This window comes from Phacochoerus africanus, chromosome 15 (assembly GCF_016906955.1).
Source record: "Phacochoerus africanus isolate WHEZ1 chromosome 15, ROS_Pafr_v1, whole genome shotgun sequence".
Lineage (NCBI taxonomy): Eukaryota > Metazoa > Chordata > Mammalia > Artiodactyla > Suidae > Phacochoerus > Phacochoerus africanus.
The window spans coordinates 103,780,225-103,801,721 of record NC_062558.1 but is presented as its reverse complement, the minus strand read 5'-3'; the positions used below and the strand labels follow the sequence as shown (position 1 = coordinate 103,801,721).

At 33.2% G+C, this 21,497-nt stretch overlaps 1 protein-coding gene across 3 annotated transcripts in view; it reads right to left on the bottom strand.

Moving 5' to 3' along the window:
- HECTD2 (HECT domain E3 ubiquitin protein ligase 2) overlaps positions 1 to 21,497 on the bottom strand; it is an 85,910-nt gene that overhangs the window by 8,047 nt on the left and 56,366 nt on the right. The window contains exons 6-15 of one of the 3 annotated variants that reach the window (XM_047761453.1): positions 21,166 to 21,230; positions 18,078 to 18,123; positions 15,770 to 15,879; positions 14,190 to 14,338; positions 13,501 to 13,624; positions 11,022 to 11,118; positions 7,841 to 7,948; positions 6,859 to 6,991; positions 5,875 to 5,963; positions 2,382 to 2,540 (exon numbers count right to left, since the gene is read on the bottom strand). In XM_047761453.1, the coding sequence (XP_047617409.1) occupies positions 2,382 to 2,540; positions 5,875 to 5,963; positions 6,859 to 6,991; positions 7,841 to 7,948; positions 11,022 to 11,118; positions 13,501 to 13,624; positions 14,190 to 14,338; positions 15,770 to 15,879; positions 18,078 to 18,123; positions 21,166 to 21,230 (1,080 nt within the window). Of the gene's footprint in view, positions 1 to 2,381; positions 2,550 to 5,874; positions 5,964 to 6,858; positions 6,992 to 7,840; positions 7,949 to 11,021; positions 11,119 to 13,500; positions 13,625 to 14,189; positions 14,339 to 15,769; positions 15,880 to 18,077; positions 18,124 to 21,165; positions 21,231 to 21,497 lie in introns of those variants that run through there. The other 2 variants (XM_047761454.1, XR_007132299.1) reach the window with 2 other exon arrangements.

Genomic DNA, 21,497 nt, shown 5'->3' with positions numbered 1-21,497 from the left:
GAAAATTATAATTGGGAGATTTGTAGCTTTTTAAACAATTCAAGGGACTAAGAGGTGAATCCAATAGAAAGGATCTGCCATCTTCTTTCAAAGATTAAAGTTTTAGTGACAAAACACCAAGACAATTAGGTAATAAACTTATATATACTCAGATCTGCTTTGTTCAGGATTGTAGGTCTTTGCATTTTCAAGATTCAATTTTTGCTGAATTTTTTTCTTTATCTATACTCAGACTCTTACCTGTATTATGCTATCTCTAAAATATTATTACTTGTAGGGTTGGACATTTTTATGATTTTGTAAATGTAAAATTAAAGAGTGTGTGAAGACACAGACCATTGGTTTTATACACTGTTTGGATACCCTGGTATTATTTAATGGAACATATCCGAGAATGAGTTAAGCAGAAAGAAAAGAGCTATTATGGTTGCCGATTCAAGGTTATATTAGCCTTTCCTCCATATTCAGCTAAAGCCCTCAAAGGTAATTTTCACAAGGCTCTGTGGGGAAGATTTTTTCTTGTTTCTGGACAACTCTGATGCTTTGAATCCTGGATCCCTTCTCTAGGGAACCAACGGGATTTTCATTGACATGGTCATAGAAAAGCATTGTCTATTAATACTATATTGAAGGCTCCATCATCGAATATTTTGCTTACTTTCTGTATTGTCTTTATTCACAGATACTGTGTTTAAGAAATCTATCACTATAGATTTCTCTTTGCTTTCCTGTTTAATCTTCTTGAAACACAGTGTACAAATACAAATGGTAAACAAAGTACTGAATAAGAAAGCATTTAAAACTTCTTATAGATATATTTTACCATTTAAGAAATAGAAATTAGGTGCTAATTTTTAATAGACGCCATTAATAAATTGATGATCCATTTATAAATTTAAAAAATTATCCACATTCCACTATCCTAAAGAAACAGCATTTTCTTGCTTCTTTTCAATCATTATTCATATATGTATAGAAACTCAGTTTTTTTCCACAGTTGCTCTCATAGTATATGCACAATCTTGATTCATTATGAAAGAGACATTTCAAGAATATAAAATTATCTCAGTGTCATCTTTAGCACCACAATATAAAACAACATACTAGTATAATCATTCATAAAATATATCATTATTTACTAAAACAATGGATTTAAATGAGTCAAATTCAAATAGCTTTAAATAAAATCAGACAATTTATTAGTAAAAGCCAATAATAAAATTAGGAAATTTACTGGTTAAAAAAGTATGTTGGACCAAAAAAAAAAAAAAAAATCTCCGGTATCTAAAATGAGAAGGTAGCTCAGACATTAGTACATGTAGTACATATTATATACTAATTAGTATATATTAGTGTATAGATATTCCAATAACTTACATTGTTATACAGAGAAGGAAATTAAGTCAACTGTCCAGGGTCATAGGAAGTATGTGGCCAAAATACAATATTATAGAGAGCAGATCTTTTAGTTTCTTAAGGAGAGTCTGCTCTATTGCCTTTTGTAATTTTTTTCCAACTATTGAGTTTTACAGAAATATGAATTTAGGTCTCAATCTGAAAGAAGCCAGACCAACGTCCAAAAATGTGTCTGATTTCACATGAAGAATGGTTGCTAATTGATCACGTGTTCTGGAGAGGGGCCTCAACTTTGACCATTAAAACACACAGGTATTTAGATAGGCCCGTAATGAGCAAAGGGAATGTCCACATCCAGGTACGTGCTGGGAATATTATGCGGAATTCTCTGCTGAACAATGGCTAACCAAATGCAACTGTAGGAAGCCTTATTACTATAGGGGACTGTCAGGATGATGTGTATACTTATCTATTCTTTACTAAATGTTAACACTGGATTAAATCTGATGATCAGAATTCCAATTTCTGAATTGAGGAATGTTATCAGAGATAGGCCTTGAAATTCATTAATTTTATTCAGATGTTGCAGATGCTGTTAACTGCATTGCACAATGACATATTCATAAGAGACCACAGAAACAATTAAGCACTAAATACTTTATTATCTCATGTAATTCTCCCAAAACATGAGTTTTACTACCCCATTGTTCCTATAATGAAACTTGAGCTCAGAAACGTTGAACAACTGAGCCAAATTCACCGAGCTAATAAGTGGCCAAGTCCAGATTCAAATCTTTGCCTCTGATGCAGAGCCAGTTCTACTCTGCTGTAGGAAATTAGAAGTGTTGCAAAGTGGGTAATGTGTCCCTATAAGGAAGGAAAAAGCTAGAAGAAAAAAGAGATGGGTTACAAAGTAGAGGAAAACCATGTTTAAACCTAAGAGCAGCATGAGGAGGAGAGAGACTGCAGTAGAAGAGAGATGATTTAGCATTCAGGGATGAGATGCTAAACAACTTTATACTTACAGGCATAATTTGACATAAGTCGTCAGTGGTAACACTGCAGATGCCTACTGGCGTATTTTGATCACTAGGAACGATGGGAGGGCTCAATAATTTCTTGTAGCAGCAGGGGGGAAAACGAATATCCAAAGTAATGCTGTTATAAACAGCTAGTCCCATAAGCTATGCATACTAAATGTTAAGCATTAACATAAAATCCATGACAACAAGTGAGTTTTGAATTATGCATCAGTCTATTTCTTGCATACTTCCTTCAGATCTAAGACTGACTTTCTAATTAATCCCACATACTTCCTCTTTCCTTTCACTTATTTTCCTGTTAATTTCCATAATATAATTTCTTGATTACAAAATTCATGTAAAAAGGAGAGGTTCAGAGGTAAACTTTCACCAGAAAAGTTAATCTAAGGTCACAAAAGAGAGCCATTTCTCTAAATTACTTAACATATAAGAACACATTTTCTAAATTTAAAAAAAGATGTTGGTGATTTTATAAGCAGCAACAATTTATTCAGTATAATTCACTGCAGAACACACTACTGATTTTGGAATCATTTTAGCTATTTTAAAACTAAGTACAGGCTATGGAGACAGAGCTGTATCGAGAAAGCATATGGACACACACAGAGACCTGTACACACACAGTACTGATAAACTAATACGGCAATTAATCTCCCATATATTTATTACTTGGTGTTTACTCGAAGTATTAAAGTTAAAAAGCTACAGATGGTATATTTACAGACTTTGCCCAACTATGTTTTGTTTATCAGCTTAGTTATATGGCAGAATGTAACTTATCTACTTGTTAAAAGAGGGGTTTTTAGATCAAATTTCATAATATTTCAACTGTCAAACAAAGATTATAATATCAAGTTCTTAAGGAAGTCATTAATTTTTTAGGCTCAAAAGGAAATCTAAACATATGGGTGGGATAAATTATTGAAAGCAATTAAAAAATAGACGACAGCCAACATTTTAATATGCTAAGGCAGGATAAAGGCTAATAATAATTGAAGGAATAGATATTTTTTTTATAGGTAACCATGTCTGAGCAGTGTGTTCTAGGGGAAAGATAATGAAAGTAAGTTCTAATATATGTCTATAAATGTGATAATAGCAATGACCCTAATAATCACAATATTACTGTAGTTACCACTTATGATCATCTACTATGGTGACAAGTTCTAAGCCTTTTTCATTAAAAAATTTTAAAATAATTATATAATTATAAAAAATTACAATTAATTATAACTATAATAAAAATTAAACCTGAAGGAAGGGTTTTAACAGATGAAGAAGTAAGCTTTATAGGATTTGCTTCAGGGCATTTCCATACACAGAAGAATCATGTTGCATTTCACACTAAAGCTGCTGTGGTTGAAGCAGGGGTTGGGGAAGTGGGCAGGAATTCTGCTGGAGTCACTGAGGTGTCATGCGGTACAAATAGGGTGGAATTTGAAAACCCTGTAGTATATTATGTCGCCCCTATCCTTAGTTCCAATGACCTTTTGGCAATTCTACTTTTAAAAAATTGTTAGATTATGGCTCTTCATGAAATCTTTGAGACATTTTGTAGTTATTACTCTAAGTTTTACTATAACACTTCTTGTAAACTGCTAAGGCCTTAATATTTAAAAATATTTGCATTAGAAATACAATACTGTGAGAACTACTAGAGCAATAATATGGAGCCAACTATATCTCTTTAATCATCATGCCTGTTACTTCTCAATTTTTAGTGTTCCTTACATTTGATAGATCTCTCAACCACTTAATGTGATCACAATCCACTGTCACCTCACATTTTTCCTTTATATTATCATGCCTTTTACAGTATCGATCTTACTTTCCATAGTTTTTTTTTTTGGTGAGAAAAATAACATAATAATGAGACAGCTATCATTTAATTTTAGATTTAATTGTTTAATTTGTAATATATAGCATATAAATACACTTAATATGCTCTTTCGGGTAATGGCTGAATAGAAACTAATGCCTACTACAAAAGAAAACAATAAGCAAATCCACAATATTACATATACCATTCTAAGAATGTGGTGTAAGGTCTAATACTTCATTACAAATATTAGAAGGCCAAAATATCACCCAAATCTAAGCCATGATAAGAATGTAAAATATGACAGACATATTTATCAGGAAATTCAAAAAGCTCATAGCACAGTGAGAAGCATCACTGACTCAGGCCTTCAATGAAGTTGAAACATTCGACAAATGATTACTGTAGATAAGAGAACAAAAACAGGAGTCAAATAATTGTTAAATGTTTCATACTGTGCACTTGGCCCTTTGGATCTTTAGATATGATGACACATACAAATTTCAAATTAAGTTTACTGCTACAATGTGTGGTTTTCTCCCTCCTACCTTTTCTTCCATCCAGCCTCTTGATTTTCATATACATTCTTCAGGATTTATTTCAACAAATGGAGCAAAGACGGACATTCAAAGTGCTCCATCAGATCACTCTAAATCTCTTGCCAGCACCTCCCGTAACTCCTGGAGCGCCCTCTGCTCCCACTAAGTGGACCATCACCTTGCTCTCTAACAGGCCAGAACAATGCAGGCAGGCTTCTTCCCCAGCCATTCTCCCAGTCTATGTCTATCCTCTCCAGTCCTGGGTTAATCAAACATATTGGTTCCATTTTAAAATCTTTACCTTCTCTGGGAGGAAAATACTCAATCTTCTTCTTATCAGAACTCCTCAGCCCTTAATGCTAAATGTCCATCTAGATGGTAAACTTAAAGGTAGATTTTTTTTTTGTCCTTCTTTTAACCTAAGTATCTCCAGTGTTTGCTCATTTATTTACTCTTCCCTCCTTTCTTCCACGGACAATTATATTTTTTGAGTTTTAAAAAATGAATGTACAAGGCTTTCCTGTCCAATCTCCCACCCAGTGCAGGAATACCTCTGTAATATACCAGACAGGGATCAGAGGATGGCACAGGAATTTGCATAATCTTAAAAAACACTATAAAATAATGCCATATGCATTAGATGCTCCTATTCCACTCAATTTTTAACTTTAATAAATATCTCAGGATTCGAGGCCACATTAAGAGAGTTAATTCCCACAATTTCAACTTAGGAATCTGAGTGAAATAAGCACAAAGTGAAAAAATTAACAGAAAAATGGTTCATTATGAATAAAAAAGATACTGTGACTTTAAAAAATGTCTTATATTTCTGATAATTTAGGCTATATAAGAAATAGGAAATGATTTTTATTCTGAGATAAAGTTTTCAGAGAAAAACGCCAACAATTTAGTCATTCCTTCCAATTAACTAAATCTGCTGATATTACATAGCTGCAATGTTACAAATAATAAAGATTACTGAAAATCTACTAGTAAATTTGACAAGTCTGTTTAGTAGAATAAAAATGCTTAATGAGAACAGTTTTCCAAAATGCAGATAAAATTCTTAAAAATCTCTAGTCTACTAGCACCTCCTAGTGGAAAGTTTAAAGGATACAATTCCAACCAATCGGAATTCAGAATAGTTATCACATTTAAAACTGCTAAACCAATGGCAGTATGAATCCTTATGATACGTAAACATGCCTGGAAAATAGAAACATAATTTCATCAATATGACTGATTTAAAAATCAGAGTAGTAAACATGTATAGGACATCTCATCCATTAGAAGCAAAACAGTTTAGCAATAGTTCTGTTACAAACCATCTTTTGTATTAAAATATATCAAACATATGTCCAGAGAGTGTGCACGAGCATTTTACTGCTCAATGATATCCTGAACCACGGGTGGAAACAGGGTAAAAAAGACAAACTAAATCAACCAGTTGATTTTCTTTTATAAAAATTATAGTTTTACATTTTATAAGTTATGATCAAAATTAATTTTGAGGGTTGAGTGGAGATTTCAATTTATCTGGGTCGTCTCTATTTCCCATTACCAGAGAGATGCGACATATACATATTTACAAAATTAAGAAAAATAATAAGAAAAACACTTAAAACTCTCCTTTGAAGAAAAACATTTAACAATACTAAGGATTAAATAGATGTTTCCTCTTAATAAAATAAAATTTCAAAGATTTAATGATTCTTATTAAAATGGCTCATTATTTAATGAAAGAGCCTTTGAATATTAGTGCAGAGCAAACAAATTACTGTTTAGTTTTTTAATTTCAGATGTGCTTTTTATTTCAATGACAAATTTTCATGTATTTGGTTTATTCAGAAAAGATGTGAATGCTTCCTTGCAAATACATACTTTCAGTCTTTATACATTTTATGTAGGATCCCCAGTAAGATAATATTATGATCATCAACTTGGTCAATTTTTAAAACGTAACTAACAGTCTTTAAAAAATTATTCAACATTTATGGTTGACTAAAAAAATCTGTAAACTCACAGGGTAGATTAAAAATAAGAGTGACTACTTGAATCTAACAATTATGAAGAAACACTTTCATAAAAAATAACTACTCACCATAGTCTGGATGAAAAATTTGCCGAATTAGAAGGAGGAACCATTCTTTAGTCAAGCCACCCATATCTAAACCAGCTTCCCCTACAAATGTAACTTTCAACTTCTTTTTCAAGTCTGCTCTTTTCCGGGTTAACTATTTGAAGAAATTATATAATAAAGGAGAACAAAGGGCAGTAAAAAGGAAATTAACTTTTTAAATTCTGGGAAATGTACTGGGCATTCTTTATCTTATTTACAATGTCACAAAATCCATCCACCCATCCATCCATTCATCCATCCATCCATCCAGTAAATCTGCCAAATGCTGTATGAGCCAGGTATTGTAATGTTTGTTGTATAGATCAAGAAACAGAATTAGAGAGGTCAGGTACCTTGCCTAAGGTTACTGCCTCCTGGTACCATATGCCTCCAAGATTTTCATTTAGTGGAATACAACATAAAGTAATTCATTTCCTTTTCTTTAACTTGCCTTCAACACAAAATTTTAAAAAATCGCATAACTAAATCAAACATTATAATACCTGCATGAAGATCTGGCTAAAGAACTGTACATGCCTGAAGCTCTGTAATACATGGACATACAATCAAAGTACGTTTGACTCTAAATAGATCCCAGTATATCCTTGTGGTCAGACTTCTAATTTTATAGATGAGTGATCTGAGAAGTTAAACTATTTGTTATACACCCACAGTCTAGAATCTAGGTTACATACTCAGAAACATGAATTACACAATTAAGTGTTCCATATGAAATCCTTTTCTGAAGATTTAATAACAAACCACCAATAAACATAAAAAATGAACATAAGGCTTAATTGTGAATACAGATCAGTTTTTAACTATGGTATCAAAATAGAAGGAGGCACAATTATTGGCATACTGAAATAAAAGACAGCATACTAAGATTTTAGTAATAAGCCATATTGTCAAATTTACTAAAGCTTTAATCAATCGATACTATTCTGGAATAAATGATCTATACCTCATCAAGAGAATCGCTAACCAGATGCGTCCGCCTTACTTTCATATTTAGAAATAACATATTCATATCAGGTCTCTGTCTTCGAGATACTTTATCCACCAGACTTTGCTAATTAAAAAAAAAAAGGCAAACATTTTCATTTTTACTTAAACTATAATTTCATTTAAAACATTTAATCACTTTAGTATAAATCACTTTTATTCTCCTCTATGTCATCTCTCATATAAATTTCATAAACTCAATTATATAAATTTTGATTTATGAAAATGCCTTATTGTTTCATTCTGGGACAAGGAAAACTGAAGGGGACCAAAATGGAGGGCCAAAAATAATTCACCTTCTATAGTTTGTGTTGCACTACTGTTTTTTCATGTCTCATTTCTTAAATAGCAAAGTTTTCTGTTTAATAAATACAAAGTGGGAACATTTGAAACAAGGTATATACTTCTGATGATAAACTTGGTTTAGACTTTTTTAGACACAGGATTACTCTAAAAGCATACTTAGTCTACTTTTAGAAAGCAATTTTTCAACATCTATCAGAAACCACTAACAATATGCATATCCTTTGTCCCAGTCATTTCACTTCTGGGAATTCTAAACACAGATAATATATTATACAGGGAGATGTTCATCACAGCATTATCTATATAAAAGCAAAACTTCAGAAATATCCTAAGTATGTACCTATCTAATGAAATATACCTATCAAAAATTATGGTCATAAAACTATGTAAATAACATGTTTAAGGAACAGACAACTGAAAAAAGCAGGGAAACAAAACTGCATATATAATAGTTTCAACTTTGTTGCCTTTTAAAGATAATATAAAAATATCAAAAGAAAATTTACTAAAATGTTAACAATAGTTATGCTTGGATGGGAATATGGATGATTTGAAAAAATATAAGATGTATATAAATATCATTTACAAAGCCTACATGCTTGTATATTTAATTTACCTACATCTTTTTCAGACTACCTCATCATCTATGGTAGCAAAGAAAACAAATTATTGTGCAAATAAAAGATGAACATTTCAGATATTTTAAATACCTGCAGCAATTTGCTTTATAGACAAAAATGTTTAATATCATAAATCTATATAATAAGGCTGCTTTCAGGATTTTTGTAGATTCCTAGGATAATAACACACTAATTCCCTTCTTCATCTCCCCAGTGTTCAATTCTAAAGGCTTTCGATAGCTTTTTTTCTTCTCTGGGTCCTCTCTTTTGTGCTCAAACAGATCTATATTCCCAGGATAGTACCCTGTGCCAAGGACCTGTTTTCCAACCTTTTCCTATCTCCTGTTCCTAGCTTAGCTCCTGAGAAGCTGTCACACTGGAAGGATCCAACACACAAACTTAAACTAGAATGCTAATGGGAGACAAGGCCTAGGGCTACTCCTTCCATCAGCAACTCATATTGAATAGAAAGGGCTTCAAATGAAATAACCAACATCAGTAGGATTTTATACACAGTCTGATGAGGAAATTAATTTTAGGCTGGGGAATCTTTTACAAATTTAGATTATACTCTATAAGCTCTTGCTTATATTTAGTTACCTATAAGACTGCCCTGGTGTTAAAATAGTCACTAGTCATTAATTCTAAGCGGCATGGCAGTTTCCAAGTTAAAATGCTGGGAAACACCCATAACTGAAAATACCACTTGAACCTTCCATCTCCACTCATTTGTGTCCATGCTCTGTGGAAGTCTTGGCCTCTGGCACAGTCAACAGCTGCGACTCTTTTAATTGGAAGGAAACCTCCACCAAAGATGATATTTAATATTTTAAGTGTGAGTGACATAGCAGAAAACTTCTCAGAGGAACTTAAACTTTTAGCTCTTTAGATTTTTTCCTAATGTAAAAAATCATAGCCCAAGGTAAAAAAAAAAAGTACAAAAGGCACATGAAATTGCATTAAATGCAACTAATAGAAAACATCAAAATGACTAGCTATGTCGACTAATCTTTGAGCCAATATCTACCTGAGATTAAGTAGTAATTCCGGTGCTAAATATACTTGTTTCAATCTACTTTTCAGCAGGTAGTGCAGCTATGTTGCTCCCTTGGTCCTCTTAGGCAGTAAAATTTCCTCTATTTGCATTCTCAGTGTAACCTGACTCTGGGATGCCACTAATCACTCAAATCTTTTGTCCTGCTCTGTGACAGGAAAAAAATACTCACCTTCTGATGATTGACTGACAAGTACACAAATTCTTATTTTTATGGTACTCTGAAGCATTACAATTTATGCCTTAGGATTCTTTTTATATTCTTGGACAAGACATGCAAATCATTTCCTTTTGTTCTGTGGGTCCTTCTTGGGTCTCTTTATTTCATGAAGACTATAGCCAAACATCTAAGTTTTGAAGTTATAAGTAATTATGTCACAAAGAAGATACTCAAATATATGGGCATTTAAAATGTATAGTCTAAGGCTCTAACTAATAATAAAAAAAAAAGATCTCAACCTGATTACCTATCAGAGTACTTATCTTTCTGATAAGATGCTGAAACACAGGTGGTAAGGGATGGAAAGGACAGGCCCAGAGATGAAGTTCATCCTGCTCCATTAAGTTGCCTAAAGCCAACCTGCTACCTCAGTTTCCATGGGCCTCCATGCATTTTGATTTCCTCAGAATCAATCAAGCATCTCTCACTTCCTTTGGACATATTTCTCAGTTTTCCAAGACTATATTTTTTGTCACACCTTCTAATTTTTTCAGTTGTTACTATTCGGTTGTAGTACATGTGCTGCCAAAGTGAGCACTGCTACTATTTGGTTTTCGGAAAGTCTAGAAACCCTGTCAGGGGTTTGAGTGGTTGCTTTTAAGGACACTCCTTTGCTTGTTCTCACTGTAGCTCTCACAATGCCCCACTAGTCACTGTGAAAGACGGTACCTACAAAATGATGTCCATCAAGTTCCCAGTATTTGGGGTTTGAGAGGTATTTAATCTTCCTGCTATATTTATAACAGAATGAGAAGTCAATGAGGGGTATCTTTTTCCCATATTTGCACAAATTTAAGTACTTTTTGAGGGAGTATAGTATGAACTTTACTTTTAACATTTCCTGATTATGCTAGAACAATTCACAAGACATTTGACTTATTGGTTAAATTATTTACTATATTGATTATAGTCAGCATAAATGTTTTCATAGCTGGCTTACCCTTGCGATGCTTATCATCTGTTGTTCTGAGTCTCTCTGAATAATGATTTTTTTTGCAGCTATAGAAATAACGAATGGGTACTGACAGAAGGAAAACCTGCTCAACAAGTGAAAACAGAAAAAGCAAAATGGTGTATTTTTAGCAAACTTATACTAAGGGAATCTAAGGTACCCCTTCTAACAATATTAAACATTACTTTATTGTGTTTTACCATTTACAAAATGATTTTATGTGCATCATTTCTTTTAATCCCCACAGCCCTGTGAAGTATGTTTCATGATCAGATGTGCAGTGCCTTTATTCTCCAGTGGAAGCTACATCTAATGTTCTGAAACATGTGTAAATCACTTACACTGTTTATATAAATAACTTCAGTTTACATAGCCACTTGTATATCATTACCTGTGAAAAATACGGCCAACACCAGAACCAGGAGGCAGAAGTGTTGATGAAGTATTAGGACAAAAAACTTATGTGCAGAAATTAATATAAGAATCCTATTATTATATGCATATTTTTGATATGTGAACTTCAGAAGTGAGGAAATCTAGCAATAACTATAATAGGAAAAGCAAAGTAATAATTTTAAGAGTGATAAAAGGGAAAAAAGTGAGTTGCTTTAGCATGATAGCTAATGATACAGTAATGTGCAACGTTATGTATTTGTAAAAATATAACATATGATCCAAAGTTGTGAGACTAGCTTCTTTCCTGCGTCAGAGCTCATTCTCTGTTACATAAAAGACCTGCAAAGCATACAGAGAAATGCACTCCAAGAGAACTGGCATGGCAGTAACGACTTTGCAGAACTTAGACTCCCACCACAAGTGCCTATGCTGAATCCATCAGTTACAGCTGGAGTGCACCCAGGGACAGTCAGCAAGCAGGACACCTGTGACCACTGGGTGCACTGAAGGCATCATGAGGAAAAGGACGACAGTCCCAGTGTGAACTAGAAATGAAACGGCTTTCCCCTTGGAATGAAACTGTTAAAAAGCAGTAAGAAAATTGTTCAGTACGAACGTGTAATAATTCTGAGTCACCAAGTGTTACCAAACAAGTGGTAAGTGAAAAGAAGTGCAGTGAACTTAGGATATATGTTGGTCTTATTATGTACTTTAAAGCAGTGCATCTTAACCTTTCCGTAGTCATGGCACAGAAACAAATGATACTATGTGTATGACACAGTGAGATAAACAGATGGCCAGACGCGTGACTTGCCCTGGGGCTCTGGTCCCCATCTAGGTCCAAGTTAGCTTCCCGAGAGCTGAAGGGATCATAGGATCAAACCTCTGTAACTCATTTTTGGTACACCAATGATACGGCACAGTGGTTAGAGGCGCTCTATATTACAATATGTCACTGAAATATGCACACTAACTCTTGGAATTGTTTTGTGTTTTGTCTACAACATAACAATTATATTAAGGTAGCTCAGAAAAATCTTTGTAAAATAATCTCTGTCAAGGAACTATCCATCTTACTGACCATGGTCCTCGGAAAGGGAATTCTTATTCAGAGTGTTCAGAAGTGGACTGATAACTGTCCAGAAAGCCAATCTATGTTTTAGGCCAATTATGGCAGAAAGGGTCCCTGGAAGCTTGAACCAATTTATGAACTAAGCCTGGGTTTTAGGTTACGTATATCCACACTCTATCTTGTGGTCTCTTTTAGAATAATGCATTCTGCAGGATATCTTATGGTCTGGGAATGAATTATGTCTGGAATAGTCTTGCTGGTTTAATCCAAACCGTAAGTGTGGATATAAGGCGCGGGGTAATGAAGAATTTGGTCAATGTTTTAAAAATCGATTATACTGCTGTAATAAATCATTTCTGGTGAAGCCCTTTCTGACATCCATTCTTTTTATACTGTATTTAAAGGACAACCCCTTTTTCTACAGAAAAGGGAGAAAAGAAGTGAATGTGTGTATGTGCACATGTGTGATCATTCTGTTAGATCAGGCACCGGCACTCTGCAGCCCCACGGGGCAAATACAGCCTACCACTTGCTTGCGAATAAAGCTTTTGGGACCCAGACACCCCTTCTTTGACATAGTTTCTGAGGCTGTTTTCATGCTATAATGGTTGACTGAAGACTGCATTGCTCGAAGAGCCAGAAACATTTATCATCCAGTACTTTGCAGAAAGTTTGTTGACCTCTGTGCTAGGTGACAGCACATAGAATAATAAGACAGAAGAAGTTGCATACTAAGATAGACTTTTCTCTTCTTAAAAAAGATATTAATCAAACCAAAACCACATTAATATATTAATATACATATTCATCCAAATGTAATAGAAAAAGAAAATTCTGTAAGAAATATGATATTTCAAGGCTAGATAGCTAAACTACACTTTTAAGTTTATATGTAAAGTTATGTGTATATTTAAATTTATTTGCACAAACTTAAAAGCCAGTCATTATTTTGAATAGTATTTTATTTAGGTGAGTAATCAAAAGAGCTTTTGATCGTACCTGTGGGAGTTTCCAAAGCTCTGCCAGGTGTGGTATTCTTCCATGAGATCAATGTGATCCAATGTAGAGTTATAGAAATCAGTATAAGGGATAAGGGGAGGGTGAACCAAATTGTTTGCAGTATCTGTAAAGATAAGTTCTAACATAATGATCTTTCCCAACATGTGCCTCATTCATTCTAATATGAAGAACATTTTAAAGCCCACCAGATAGCCTTGATCTAGAAATTCCTATTTTAAGCAATTGTAGTGCTGAATGAAAAAGCCAGTTATAAAGTTTTTGTCAAAATGCAGCCAATAGTTTCTTGCTTTAAGAAAAAACTTGTGTGGCAATTACAACAGCATAGTAAAGGGAGCCAGCTAGTCCTCCCATTTCCCCATTAGTGTGTTCTAAGGGGTCCTCAGGAATTAATGGAAGTCTCTATAGTCGTAGGAATTACTCCTTAGCATGCCATATGCAGTTGTTGGCCATAAAACAGAATACTGTCCAAGAAAATGCATAAAGGTTTTTCATGCTTATACATTAACTGTGAAATCCATTAGCAAAGTAGAAAATAAATTACTACCACTCTTCTCTTCAAAGGAATGGTTTAAGATGTAAGAAGGCCTCCATAATATTTTGAGATCCTTTTGGAAATGTCCTTATATTTAACAAAAGAAAAGTAAAGATGACTGAATAATAAAACCTACTAAGTAAAGCCAACACTTTAGATGTTGATGGGATCCACCAGGAACACTTTGATATAGGTGGAAATTCTTCAGGCTTTGCAGGAAACAGGCGTAAAGAAATAAACTGCAGCAATCGCTCTACCAATTGTTTGAACCTCTTCTGGGATAATCTGGTAAAGATTTTGAAATAGTTCCAATCAAAATTCACATTTTCTATTTTGGCAATATATTTGTTAGACATCAAAGTTTGTCCTTTATGCACACAATTTTAGAACAGTCCCCCAAATTCCATTTCTTAAATTGCCAAAAGTTTGCAAAAGAGGCAAAAATCTTACCTTGAAAATTATTTCTTAATTAAATAAGAAATAAACACCCACATTACTATAAAGTTAGCATTAGACATTTCACGTCTAAGGCTTTCAATAGTCAGTCAATCCTCATTATTCACTGACACTGTCTTCTCAAATTCACCGATTTGCTACAATTGAATTCCAATCCCCAAATCAGTAATTCCGGCATTTCCATGGTCGGTCATTTCCTAGCTGTGCAAAGAGTGGCAAAAGTCAGCTGTCATGCTGAGGCTGAAGAAGGTGACACTCTGCCTCCTTGTTTTTGCTCTCTTACTGCAAACAAGTATCCTTCACTCACTCTATTTAGGGTCAAGTCTTTCAAACATGTGTGCTTTTGTTAATGATTTTACTGTTTTAAAACGGCCCCCAAATAGAATGCTAACCCTCCATGTACTGCTCCTAAGAAGAATGTGACGTTCCTTATGGAGAAGGTACTGGTGCCAGATAAATTCACTCAGACATGAGTTATGGTGCTGTTGGCTGCGAGTTCAATGTTAATAAAACAATAATTCATATCAGATAAGGTATCTTTACATAGAAACACAGATAAAGCAAGGTTATGCACTGATTGGCTGATAAAAACAGTGTGACCAAAGGCACGTAAGAACCTAACCCTATTATTTCCTGTGGGAGCAATTGGTTCAGTATTCACCAGTTCAAGGTTTACAGTATCTTTACAGAACATAACTATTGTTAATAATGAGAACTGACTGTATTTCAAGTTAATCTGGGAAATCTTTTGCTTCCTTAAATTTTATTAGTCATGAAGAAAAACAATTGTTAATGTAAGCATAGTTCTGTGGAAAAAAGTATTGTACTTTCACAAATTGATACTGATGTCGAACGCATTTTAGGGAAGGAAAAAGGCATCATATAAATAATGGTGAAACGTATTGATAGACAGGAAATAAAAAGTCAGCTTAAAATACTAATGTCTGAGCAAATCCAGTCACCATCTTTGAGATGTATGAAAAACCAGTGATAGGAATGTGCTGTGTAAGATGCAAAAGCAGTGGACAGAACTCTCAGTAACATCTGGCACAAGCAAAATGTTTAGTTACATACAAAACAGATTTTTAATATATCCTCTATGAGGTACTAAAGAATATGCTTATAATTGGCTTCTGAAGCACTGTGAATTAGGTATCGTTTCTAAAGACCTAAAAACATTGACTCTGTTTTATTATAAAATTACTAATAAACTTAAAACTGTAAGATTATAAAAGTTCTTAATATCATAGAATAATTTACTTTTTAAACCAGTGAACTAGGAAATGATGGTCAGCTTCCACTAAAGTAGCTATCTGTCGTAGCAAGTGAGCATAGATGACATACGTAGATGTGTTATTAAACTGAGGATTCTGAAAAAGATAGTAAAGATAATTGTGTTAAAATTTTGTTAACATGTAAAAGGCAAGACACTAAGCATAATGAACTAAGTGGCAAATTTGGAAAAACTAAATTTGAGATTATGAAATACTAGGTGAAATCCTTTAAAACAGCTACCTATTTGTTCCATTATTTAATTAATGGAGACTTGAATTTCCACTGTACCACAAGGGAAAGAGCATGGGCTTTGCAATTTAGCTCTGAGAGCTATTCTACCACTTACTAGCTATCTGCCATGAGGAATGTTTCCTAAACTTTGATTCTCAATTTCCTCATCTGTAAAATGGGAATGATAATACCTATCTTAGCGGTTGTTTTGAGTAATTAAAAAAAAAAAAAACTGTATGTAAAATACCTAGCTCAGTGCCTGGTATAAATGGTGGCAATCATGATTATCCAATTAAACAAAACCCTGGTTTTTCCTTGATTAAAGAAGCAGAGAATGCTAGAAAAATAAAAGCTGGTTATGAAACTTTTGCCATTGGGCAATGAGATATTTGCATATTTCACAAAGAACAAGGGGAGGGCCATATAATAGCTTCTGGGAACTTTGAAATGTTAAAGGAGAGCTTGTAAATTAGGCAAAATCTCTATATTTCATAAATCTAAAACTCTATCACGATGAACATTTCAGAACTCCATGGGGAAAATGAGTGTTATTGAAAAATAAAGTGAAATTGTGAAAAATAAAAGAGCATCATGTGTTTTTCAACATTGGCTTACTGGCAGGATGGTTCAAAATCAGGGAGTGACCCCAGCTGATAAACCTCATCAAGTGACAGATAGCTCATAAGAACAAGATGTTGTGAGCAGAGCTTAATGCTACTAAATACACTCACTTAAAAATTTGAGCTTCCTGTTGTCACTGTCTAGCTTTTATTATCTCTATGTGTATTTCTTTTTTCTAGTTTTGTTTTTCTCCTCTTCCCTCTTTACTTCCTTCCTCTCATTACATCTCTTAACTACCTCTTGTCAATTTTTTTTTCAGATGTGCTCTTGGCATGTGGAAGTTCCCAGGCCACAGATCAAACCCCCACCACAGCAACAACCCAAACACTGCAAGGACAACGCTGGATCTTTAACCTGCTGCACCTCAAAAGAACTCCCCTCTTGTCTATCTTCCACTTTTTTGTACTTTTTCTTTTTTTCCTCTCTCCTCCTCCTTCTATCCCTATCTTGCATATTTCCCTTTATTGGACATAATATTTTTCCAAACATCATAACTTATTTAATAGAATTTTTTGTTATCTTTAAATGAAATATTTGTATTATTCTTTACAATAAAGAATAATACATTTGTAAAGAATAATACAAATGTAAAGAATAATTGCAATTTACAAAAGAATAATACAAGTGTAGTATGAAAGCTATGGGAATAACATACTTCTTTCTCATCTCAAAAAAATAATAAAAATTAAAATTTCATTTGTTTGGACTTTATTTTTTTGTATCAACAAATCTCTATATCTCAAGAGAAAAAGTTCATCATCTTTTGCTTTAGCAAATATAAACAACCATTTTGATTTTTCTATTAGAATTCTATCTTCTTTTTTTGTCTTTTTAGGACCATACCTGCAGCATATAGAGGTTCCCAGGCTAGGGATTGAATCAAAGCTACAGCAGCTGGCCTACAGCACAGCCGCAGCCACACCAGAGCCAAGCTGTGTCTGCGCCCTACACCACAGCTCACAGCAATGCTGCATCCTTAACCCACTGAGTGAGGCCAAGGATTGAACCTGTGTCCTCATGGATACTAGTCAGATTTGTTTCTGTTGACCCACTACAGGAACTCGTAGAATTCTATCTTAAACATTTATGAAAATACATAGAAAACTTAGAAACCTACTAATTGGGAAGTAAAGTTTTGGAGACCCTTAAAAAACTAGTTACAAGAAAGGAGGTTTATTGGAGGAAGAAGAAGTGCTTCCATTTTGTTTATTCCAGAATCCCGCAGCAGGAAGGCAAGAACTAAACTCAACTATTAATCCTGGAGAAAATTTAGCCTCCCACTGTTTGTTATCGCTTTAATTCTCTAGTTACAAGTAATTATAATCTAAAAAGTATCAAAAATGTTGCTCAAAAAATACTTAATATTTGATATGACTTCACTTACACATGCATAAATTGAGACATGAATTACACAACCTCAACCAAATCCTTGCTTTCTTACCTGTAAAAGTATAAAATATGCTCTAAGATCATCTTTTGTTCGTGGACTGAAAAAGAAAAGTGTAATTGATTACAGATGAATGCTTAATCTTATAGTACCTAATAAAAATGATCAATAAATGTTTCTATAAGAATTGATTTGATAAAAGCCAAAAACCAGACTTAATATGTATTATTATTATTTATAATGTATTCATAATATGCTGGGAATATAGGCTCTTCTGTGCTTATGCTAGGCTGGTTCTGAAGATACCTAAAAACTAAGTTAACCAGGCTATAACTTTATGATGTAAATATCATGACTAACTCTGGAGAAAGTTAAAGAGTCTCAAAAATAATCAATGATTTTAGAATACCTATGTTTTTGTTTTAATAAAGGATAGCTGATACCTCACTTAAAATATTTATGCATCAGAGAAAGAAAATATTCTTATGTTTATAAGGTCTAGTCCTGAAGTGATAAAAAAACAAATGTCAGCAAATCAAATTACACTTTAAATACATCTAGTAAGTTTCTAATTAAAAAAGAATCATATTTTGAATACCTCTGAAAAGTAATCTAAAATTTTTTCCATGTAAATCTGGATTTTTCACATTATCAAGTTTGACCAAAAGTTTTTATTATTGTTTCTTTCTCACCCTCTCAAGATCTCACATTTACCCAGAAGTAACTTCCTGAATTAAAGGTGGTTCATCTATATGTAAACAGATGCAATTCATGACCCTTGACTGGACCCTGAGTTGAAAAACAAAACCCAGATATTAAAGAACACTTTAGAGAGAACTTGGGGAAATTTAAATGTGGACTGTATTTTAGAGAGTATTATTAGATGAGTGTTAAATTTGGTTGGTGTGAGATGATGCTATGGTTACACAGGAAAATGTTATTAAGAAATACATGCTGAAGTAATTAGGGGGTGAAGTCTTCTATTTACTAAAAAAAAAAAAAAAAAGACCAAATTATTTATTTTTCTGTTACAGTTACAAAATATATCTGAAAACATATGTCACTGCTCAAAATGTACTAGATGATTTTTGCCAAATGTAAAGACATAACATCTGAAATACAAACGTATGTAACATATGTATTAAATTTTGAAATGGATATGTATATACATGTATATATAATTTTAAAATTAATAGTAATATTTCTCTGTGGAAGAACTATCTTGACTGAATAAAGATTTAAATTATTTAGGTTTAAATCAAACCTAAACTCTTTCTCACTATTCTACATAATAGATTATTTTTTTAGTGGGACTACTGTTTTGTTTTAGAAATTATATTTGAAATACTTTTAAAAGCTCAGAGCAATTCATAAATATTAAAATTCCTGGTGATGGGAGAGTTATTTTATAGCTGTGCCATGACAATTTCCATTTTCCTGTCCTATGTACTAGTATTTTAGTACAGTATATAATTCTGGGTATATATAAACTATGGTTAAGATTACAGGCTCTTTTGCCAGACTGCCTGAGTTCTAATTCTGTCTCTGGCATTTACTGTGTTTACCTGAGAAGTTTAACTTCTCTGTAAATTAGTTTCCTCAACTGTGAAATGAAAATAATCTTGTTATATATTTCACAAGACTGTAGTGAAGATTCAATGAGAAATGTATATAAAACTGTCAGAAAGGTGACCAGCCCATAGGAAACAGTCAATAAAATTTAGATCTTGTCACTATAAATCCAAAATAAAACAATATTTTATATAAAACAAAATAAAACATGATCCTTTGATAGGAAAGTCCCATCAAATTCTCATTTTAATCTGTCTAGGGCACACTTGTGAGGAGCAGGCATAGAAAGCTGGGCAAGTGCGATCAGAGGGGACTGAGGTCCCAGCTAAGTGTTCTTTCTCTCTACAGTCCAAGTTTTTCTCTTTTATTTATTTATTTAATTTATTTATTTACATGGCCGAACCTGTGGTATATGCAAGTTCCCAGGCTACGGGTTGAATCAGAGCTGTGGCTGTGGCCTACGCCGCAGCCACGGTAACACCAGATCTGAGGGGCATCTGTGACCTACGCTGCAGCTTATGGCAACACCAGATCCTTAACCCACTGAGTGAGGCCAGGGATTGAACTGTATCCTCAGGGAAATAATGTCAGGTTTTTAACCTACTGAGCCACAATGGGAACCCCATCTCTTAATTTTCATTGAGGCTTTATGTACTCAACCAGAAACATAAAATTCAAAGAAAATACAAATTATTATTAGAATGATAAACTAGGAAAATAATGTTAAAAATCACATGAAAAATATAGTATTATTTCAATTGTTTTAAAGAGATGATTATGAAAAAATTGCAAAATGTTAACATTTTTCCTTTTTTTATAATCCTCTGCCATAATAACCATGAATTTCTGTGAAAGTTAGAAATCAATAATAACATATTATTAAAATACATAGGCTACATTTAACATTATATTTAAGAATTCTAGTTTGGTATTATTTTCAAATTGGGTTTAATATAAACATCACAATTATAATTTAATAGAGTCCTTTGGCTTTAACAGGAGCTTTTAAATTGCTATTTTTAAGTAATATCAATTTAAATAATATGTACTTTTAAAAGTCTATTTTTTGTGTTCTGCATATTCAAAGTTTAAAACATTACCAATTATTTACCCATCATTCCGTACATAACAATTCAATATTTAGTTGCAAGAAAAAAAAATATTTCAGTAGCTAAACTTACATTTTCTTTTACTGGAAACAAGAAAAAATTTCTTCTGGTTACCAGGAAGCCCAAGGCTATATTTATTGCCCATATTCTTTCATAGTTTACTGATGTTAACTACCCATCTTATTTTTGTTAAGCACATATGTCTGTACACAACAAATTTTATGTAAGATTTTAAAGAATTCAAAGATCTTCAGAAACTCATCTGTAGACTCTCCTGAGAAGTCATAAATGTCAAGTTAAAAAGCTTTGTTATAAGTGATTTATAATTGCTTTCTGATCTATATTTTTATTGTAGCAACTAAAATCTTTTCTGAGAGTAAAATACATATATATATATTAAACATGATGAGACAGATTAACTAACAACCTATACTGATTAGCCAACTATTAGTTACAATTACCCTTTCCATTCTCGTAACAAGCTGTTAATGATCCCCTTTAATACTGTCTTCTGAATGTCTTGAGGCTGTAGGCAAAAGAAAATCATGAAATAATTAAGATTAGCTACTTAGGTAACTTTTGCATGTTAATTATATTTACAGATCTGTGTCAATAGCTAAAACCAGAGTTGATGGCCAAGGACTGCCAATTACAATAGTCTCCCTGTCACATCCAGAGCTCTAGGGAGCATCAATGACATGAGATTACCATGAGAATCCTCCCTGGGATTTGCAGCATACAACCTACACAAATGCACATGGCGGTCCTTTGATGACCACCATCAGTTTTATAT